General features: G+C 39.7%; 1 protein-coding gene and 1 long non-coding RNA gene across 2 annotated transcripts in view; both read left to right on the plus strand.

Annotated features, from left to right (window-relative positions):
• c5 (complement C5) overlaps positions 1 to 592 on the plus strand; it is a 31,275-nt gene extending 30,683 nt beyond the window's left edge. Inside the window, exons 41-42 of the mRNA XM_023343286.1 lie at positions 120 to 258; positions 328 to 592. Of these exons, the coding sequence (XP_023199054.1) occupies positions 120 to 258; positions 328 to 460 (272 nt within the window). The 3' untranslated portion in view covers positions 461 to 592. The remainder of the gene's footprint in view (positions 1 to 119; positions 259 to 327) is intronic.
• A 4,718-nt stretch (positions 593 to 5,310) lies between these two features.
• Positions 5,311 to 7,489, plus strand: LOC111610266. Its single transcript, XR_002753557.1, has 2 exons — positions 5,311 to 5,886; positions 6,049 to 7,489. It is a non-coding gene; the product is annotated as an uncharacterized LOC111610266 (long non-coding RNA).
• Positions 7,490 to 7,869: the final 380 nt, after the last annotated feature.

The raw sequence follows: 7,869 nt of genomic DNA on the forward strand, positions 1-7,869 counted from the left end.
AGAAAATGACCCAGCAGACGATGTTCTGGTTCTGTGACTGAGATGATCTGGTCTGGCTATGTTGGTCCAGTAGAACCGGGTCCTTCCTGACTTTACTCTGACTCTGGTTCTGGTTCTAGCGCTGGAAGCTGCCGGTCCGGGCAGCGACCTGGACCTGGTGAAGAAGGTGACCTGCAGCAGCGTGGATCTGCAGAACAACCAGCAGTACCTGGTGCTGGGCTCGAGGGGGTCAGAGGTCACGCAGGGTGGCGGCTCCAGGTGGGTGGTTCTGCCCAGGTTCTGCTCAGCTTGGTTAGGGTCTCACCTGTGATGTTTCTGGACCTGCAGGTACCGGCTGCCTCTGGACTCGGAGGCTCTGGTGGAGCTGTGGCCCGCAGCTTGTAGTTCTCCAGAGTGTCAGGACTACAACTCCCAGCTGGGGAGCTACGCTTTGGACCTGCAGCTGTTAGGCTGCCCCTGACCTGTGGACCGGGTCACTTCTGGACCCGGTTTAAACGTGAATGGGTCCGAGGCAGAACTCTGCATTTATTAAACATTCATTATTAATACAGATGTATTTTTTCTAGTGTTGGAAAATTAATAAATTTATTAAACAAAAAAGTGTTTTTATTCTGCTGTCATTTCTGCTAAAAGATGGCGGAGAATGAAATTAATCTGGATTATCATCAGAAGTTTTGAAGGGGTCAAAGGTCACCTGGAGGCTCAGGTTCTGCAGCAGCTCAGAGTTTATTCTGAGATTCATCCGGTTCCTGACTGAAAACATAGAACAGCAGCAACATGTGGGGGAGGGGAGGGTAGCAGATCAAGAGGTCTCTGGTTCAACTCCAGATGCTTCCTGATTTCTGGTTAGGAAAAGAAAACAGAAGAGAGGAAACCTGCATGGTTGTAAATGAGTTAAATCTGGAGTAAAAATCTATGGAAACCTGTTCATATTCATATTCCTTTATTTAACCAGGTAAACCCTGTTCAGATCTAGATCTCATTTTCAAGAGGGACCTGAGCAAAAAATTTGCGATACATAACAGCCTGGTTACAAGATAAAAACAATTAATACATATGCACAAGTATAAAACAATAAAACCAAAACAATGACACTGTTTCATAGAATCTTGTTGCCTATCTTTAAGAACTGATCGAAATAAGTCCAGTCAAATCATTTCCGACATCTTAAGTTCAGACTGCAGCTGATTCCAGGCTGTGGGGTAAAAACACTGAATGCCTGTTTCCCTGTTTCAGTTCAAAACGTGGGACATGCAGAACAATAAAGTTATTGGAGCGAAGAGAACCGACAGTTCTATGTAGGAGAGTGGATAAATATGCTGGGGTTGGACCGAGTAAAGATTTATACATCAGGATCATTCAATGATTGTTTCTCCATTCACTTAAAGGAGCCAATCAGCTTTTGCCTACAAATCACAATGATGTGTCAAACGTCTACTACCGGTTATAAACCTTAAAGAGCAATGGTACACAGTATTTAATGATTGAAGACATTTGGTCGAAGCATTCATATATAAAATGTCTCTATAATCCAAAAGTGGCAGGAATGTCGCTGCTACCAATTTTCTTCTCGCTTTGAGTGTAAAACAAGATCCATTTCGATAATAAAACCCAATTTTCATTTTCAATGTCCCTAGTAGATTTGCTATGTGATTTTTAAAAGAGAGTTCATTATCTAGAATAAAACCAAGATATTTATAATTACTGACAAACTCGATTTGTGCTCCAGCAGCAGTGGTCAGCAATAGGGAAGTTTCTGGTAGTTTTCTAGCATGTGAGAAAATCATTGCTTTTGTCTTGTCCACATTCAAAACCAACTTCAGTTTGTAAACGTGTTTGAACTACATTAAAAGCAGACTGCAGATACTGTATTGCCTGCGATAGTGATGCAGAATAGCAGTATATTATTAAATCGTCAGCATAAAAATGGTAAAAAGCATTTGACAGATTGTCACACAAGTTATTTATATCAACAGAGAATAAAAGCGGACCCAGAACTGAGCCTTGAGGTACGCCATTTAAAATAGTGAGAGTAGAAGAAGTGACACCAGAGAATTGAACTCTCTGGGTTCTGTTTGACAAATAATCAGCTACATGGTAGCTTGATGCTAGAGCCCAATCCTGTGCAGAATTTCAATTAAAAGCTTGTGATTTACTGTGTCAAATGATAAATCAATAAACAAAGCAACACAATGTTTTTTGTTATCAAGAGCCTGGATAAGATCATTACAAACCTTTAACGTGGCAGTAACAGTGCTATGTTTTTTTCTAAAACCAGACTGAACATTTTGTAAAACACAATTAGAATCTAAAAAATTCTTCAATTGATTTGCAACTAATTTTTCAAAAATTTTTGCTACGATACATAGTTTAGAGATTGGTCTGTAATTGTTTACCTGTGATGATTGTTGGGAAGCTGGAGTTTTGGTTTCTGTGGGGCTGCTTTTCTTGTCTCTAGTTATCCACTAGATGGCGCCAGGAGGCTGTGTTGTCCAGAGGGCGGTCTCAGGTGTTCAGCCGTCACACCTGCAGCCTATCTGTCATCAGCCAGTGTTTAAGATGCCTGAGTGTTGCCGTTCATGGTGCTCTGTGCCCCTCAGTGTGTGCTCTCTCTGAGTTTTCTAAGTGTTTTACTCAAGCCTCCCTTGTGTTTTCCTTGTAGGTTCTCAGCGGCTGTTACCTTTTGTGCCTTATGAGTTTTATCGGTTCACCTCCAAGATTCTTCATAAAGAAACCCCTGGTTCATAAATCCCTACGACTGGTTCTTCTGGCTGTTCAAGTCTGCTACAACCTGTCCGCCCTCCAATGAAGTACAACTAACAAACCATCATCGCCGCCCATTCTCTCTGGATCTCCTGGTTCAGTTCCAACTCCACCTGGACCCGGCACTCACCCTATAAACCAGGTTCCAGCACCAGCAGAATACCTCCCCCTGGTGGATCACTTCCATTTCACTAGTAAGGTCTCCTAATTATTCTCTCTTTCACCTTCAGTACTACTTACTCGCCTCTCATCTCCTCCGTCCTCAGAATCCAGATCTCCAGCCGTCCCATGCCCCGGGCAAAGAAGATACATTTAAACTCTTTTTACAATAAACTTTATTTAACTGACATTCTCTGTATCCTGAAGTGTATTCTGCATGTGGGTCAAAAGATTAGCCTCAAATTATGACAATGATTCCCCACATTTGAATAGAGGCAAAACAAATGCTGATTTCCATACACTAGGGATTTTATTAGAGATTAGACTTAGATTAAAAATATGAGATAATGGCTCTGCTATAAACTCTGCAGCCAACTTTAGAAAAAAAGGATCCAGATGATCTGGCCCCGCTGATTTTCTGGTGTCTATGTTTTTCAGTTCTCTGAAAACCTCAGCTGTACAAATAGGGAAAAAGTTAAAAATGGTGGAGTTACACTCATTATTCAAAAACAGTTCATCAGTATTTACATTTTGGGTAAATGAATTTAAATCATCAAATAGAGATCCTACAGAAATAAAATGCTCATTAAAATAATTTAAAATTTCTAATTTATCAGACACCATTTTACTTTTTTTCCAAACAAAATTTGGAAAGTCCCTCAGTGGCTCAGTAGCTGATTTAACTGATTTCCAAAATTTCTTTGGATCATTTAAATTTTTTGTCATTTCGGCAAGGAAATGGTCTGACTTTGCTTTCTTGATTAATGAGGTACATTTATTCCTCAGTTTCCTAAACCAAAGCCAGCTTTCCTCAGCAGTGTTTTTTCTTGCCCAGGCTGCATCTCTTTGTTTAAGCAGAGTCCCAATAGCTGGTAAAAACCAAGGATTATTTCTCCCCTTCACCCTAATTTTACGTTTAGGAGCATGTTAATTTATTAGTCTTGAAAACTCTTCATAAAAATACTGCCAGGCAAGGTTTACATTATCAAAAAGAGAAACCCTATTCCAGTTGAAAAGTAGCAAATCATGAACAAAAGCTTGTTCATTTAAGTGTTTTAGATCTCTTTTGAACAAGATACGTGGCTTGGGTTTTAGTAACTTAAGATTTCTAACTACTGCACAATGATCACTAAGGTCATTTGCAAAAACTCCTATCCCGTATATTTATGCGGAGCGTTTGTCATAATGAAGTCTAGGAGAGATGATTTTAGAGGACATTTGTTATTAGGTCAGGTGGGGTAGTTAATTAACTGGGTGATATTTAAAGAATCACAGATAGTTTTTAAGCTATCTGAAGATGCTGTCAACCAATCTAGATTTAGATCTTCTAATAAAACAAATTCATTGTTATTTAGGTCAGCTAAATATTTGTACAAATTAGGAAGTGCATCACAGCCTGCAGAAGGTGGTCGATAACACCCTATAACTGTGATATTCTGAGCCTTAGTGAATTCAGTTTTCAAGGCTAGAAACTCAAATTGTTTTGGAAAGGATACAGAAGATAGCAGTGTGACATGAAAATTGTTTTTTACATAGATGGCAACACCGCCACCTTTCTTGAGGCGATCACAACGAAAAACATTGTAACCTTCTAAGGAAATATCTTTATTTGTCATGGATTTATTTAACCATGTTTCCGTCAAAACTAAAATATCCGTATTGGTTGTTTCAATCCAGATTTTAACCAGGTCTATCTTAGGCAATAGACTGCGAGAGTTAATATATAATATACCAAGCCCTGATCTGGTTTTGAATTCTGCTGGTGTATCAAAGGTATTGAAAATTGGACCTGGATTTGGTTGCACATTACCCGATAGTAAGAGTAAAAGGAGAATAAGTCTTTTCCATTGACCATTTACATTTGATACCAAGTCATTACTCCTGTTCTGAGCAAGATGTATAAGAGAAAATTCATTTAACATAAAACAGTTTCTTAAGACAGACAAGCACATTGGATGAACTAGGTTATCTGTTGGCATTTGATTAAAGTAGTACCAGTGAGTAATAAAATCTGAAGGAGTCCAAATTGTCTGATCGACGGTCAAGGACCAGGAATAATTCTGGAAGGATTGGGCTGAGTTATTATACAAGTCCACAGAAGACTTTGGCGCATTTTCAAAGGTGTAAACACCTGAGAACAATATCAGAAAGAGTCTCATTATTATACTTATCTGACCAAATGTCATATCCTGCCTTCACTTCTTCTTAGAGTTCAGGAAATTTTACAATGTGACAAACAGATGGTGTTACCAAGCGGTATCTGTACTTTGCCATAATTGGACCTGCTGCTACTTCTTTGGTGTGGTTGAGTGCCTTTAGTTAATTTAGTTGTATATATTGTTATTATTATTATTGTGTGTTTGCTTATTTATACTGTATATATTTGACCTTTTGCACGGGAGCTGCAATGGAAATTTCGTTGAATTCTGTTCAATGACAATAAATGCTATCTATCTATCTATGACAGCTAGCATGTAGGGCCACTGGCTAGCAGGCAGAGGTGCTAGCTGACACGGCGGCTAGCAGGCAGAGGTGCTAGCTGACACGGCGGCTAGCAGGCAGAGGTGCTAGCTGACGATGGCGGCTAGCAGGCAGAGGTGCTAGCTGACACGGCGGCTAGCAGGCAGAGGTGCTAGCTGACGATGGCGGCTAGCAGGCAGAGGTGCTAGCTGACACGGCGGCTAGCAGGCAGAGGTGCTAGCTGACGATGGCGGCTAGCAGGCAGAGGTGCTAGCTGACACGGCGGCTAGCAGGCAGAGGTGCTAGCTGACACGGCGGCTAGCAGGCAGAGGTGCTAGCTGACACGGCGGCTAGCAGGCAGAGGTGCTAGCTGACACGGCGGCTAGCAGGCAGATCCGATGGCGGCTGCTGGTTTAGCAGTTCAGTATCCAGTCTCAGGTTCCAGTTCAGGTGAAGAGGAAAAACCAAGCGGTGTCCTAAGATGCACCGCTTTCCACCACTCTGGTAAAAAAAAAAAATCTCGAAATTTTGAGGTAGCATCTTGAAATAATGAGATACAATCAAGATCCAGGATATGGAGGATAAATTCTCTTCTTTATCCTCTTTATCCTGGATCTTGACTGTATCTCGAAATAATGAGACAATTTTTTATTTATTTTTTACCAGAGTGGCAGAAACAGGTAAGTTTGATCTGACAACAAGACAGACTGGGAGGTAAGTCCTAATTTATAGAATATGTTTGTGTAAATTTCTACTAAACATAAAATGGCTGTTTTTAATATTTTAGTGGAGTTCTTAAAAAAAACCCATCACGTTTATTTTAGTTTCATTTTTTATTTTTGTTGGTTATCAATATCTTATTTAATATTACACAGGATGTAATATATCATTTTAAATGTCATATTTTCATTAGCTGTAAGTAGAAAAAAATAATTTACAGAAATAAAAGCTTTCAAACATTTATCTCTCTGTTATTAATCTATTGAATTTGTAACCCATGTTAAAATCTGACATAAATAGGAATAAATAGTTGGTTAAAAGTCTGTAGACAGAAAATAACGTCGCTGTTCCTTTAAGGAACCAGCGTTACAGAGCTGAGGGAGAGAGCGGTGATTAATTAACAGGAAAAGTTAATATTATAGTAAAAAAAAACATAATTTACCTGGTCGGGAACTGACGGGGGTTTTATGAGAACTAAGTTACGTTTTGGTGAGTTTTGTGTTTATTTTTCTGCATTTTCATCATGTTGTACTTTTTCTTTTAGAGCTAACGCTAAAAACGTAGCAGGTTACAAGAAATGCTCCATCATAAACTGTTATCCGGTTAATATATTGGGTTTATGAAGAAGAATTTATTTGTATAATTTGAGGATTTAAAAAGAGTTTTATTGTGTTTGTGGCCTGTTACACAGGTCAGGTTTTCTGTCCGGTTGGAAGCTGGTCGGATTGAGGATTGGTCTGCCATGTGCGGCCTGCACATTCACAGAGGGATTCAAGATGGCGAGCCAACCTAGACCTTCAATTCATCTTCTCCATGGCATCAGGGAGGGACTCTCCCGCGTGTGGTAATCCGCTGCCGGAGCAGTAGGAATATCAGGAACTAGTTCGAACTGAACTGAACAGAACTGAGAACCGATTGAATCATCATCTTTTTGGACTGAATCAAACTGAGACTTTTCATTGAACTGAGTACCTGGATTTACATTTGGACCTGAACTTGAACTTAAAGTGCCATACTTTGATTTTCATATGTTTATGTCTCTGAATGTGATTTGTGTAATTGTGGTCCACTGTGATTTAATTGTGTTTGAAGGTATTTCCCTACCTGTAAAAGAAAAAAAAATGAGTTAACTCAGGAGAAAAATAGAAATCTTAAAATAGGTGCAACCTAGGAAAAAGAGACCGGTCTAATTAACTCAAATTAGTCTGATTAAAATAACCTAGGTGAACTAAAGAGCAAAAAGAAAGAGTGATATACTTTTTTCCCCCCTTTTCCTCCCCATTTATATTTACATCATTATTAAGAATCTGCAGGCTATTTTTGGTTTCATGTGCTGTATTTTATATGTGTTTTGCATTCAGTAAATTGCCGGCCTTTTTCCCTTAAAGCAGCGGTCTCTGGTGTTATTATTCTTGCTCCCCACTCCTTAGAGCCTAGAACTGGTCCAGTGGCGCAGTTAGTGGTGTGATACCGGTGCTACAAACTAGTGAGAACACTCCTGAAATAAATTAGCTTTTTACTAACGGTTTAATAATTTATTGAACGAGTCTGTACATATTCCTCCTTCCATGAATCTCCGAAGTAGCGAGAATCAGGTCACTATCTCTTTAAGACATACTGACGCACGCACCCTGGCTTTTCTGAGCTCCTATTGGATAGCAGCTCTTGGTCACCCCACAGACTCTTCTCTGATTGGCTGAGAAAGAGAGCGATTTCCTGTTTTATTTAACAGAGTGAAGGGAGGAGCAGAAGTTTCTAACGGAGAGA

Source organism: Xiphophorus maculatus, chromosome 12 (genome assembly GCF_002775205.1).
Source record: "Xiphophorus maculatus strain JP 163 A chromosome 12, X_maculatus-5.0-male, whole genome shotgun sequence".
NCBI classification, from domain to species: Eukaryota; Metazoa; Chordata; class Actinopteri; order Cyprinodontiformes; family Poeciliidae; genus Xiphophorus; species Xiphophorus maculatus.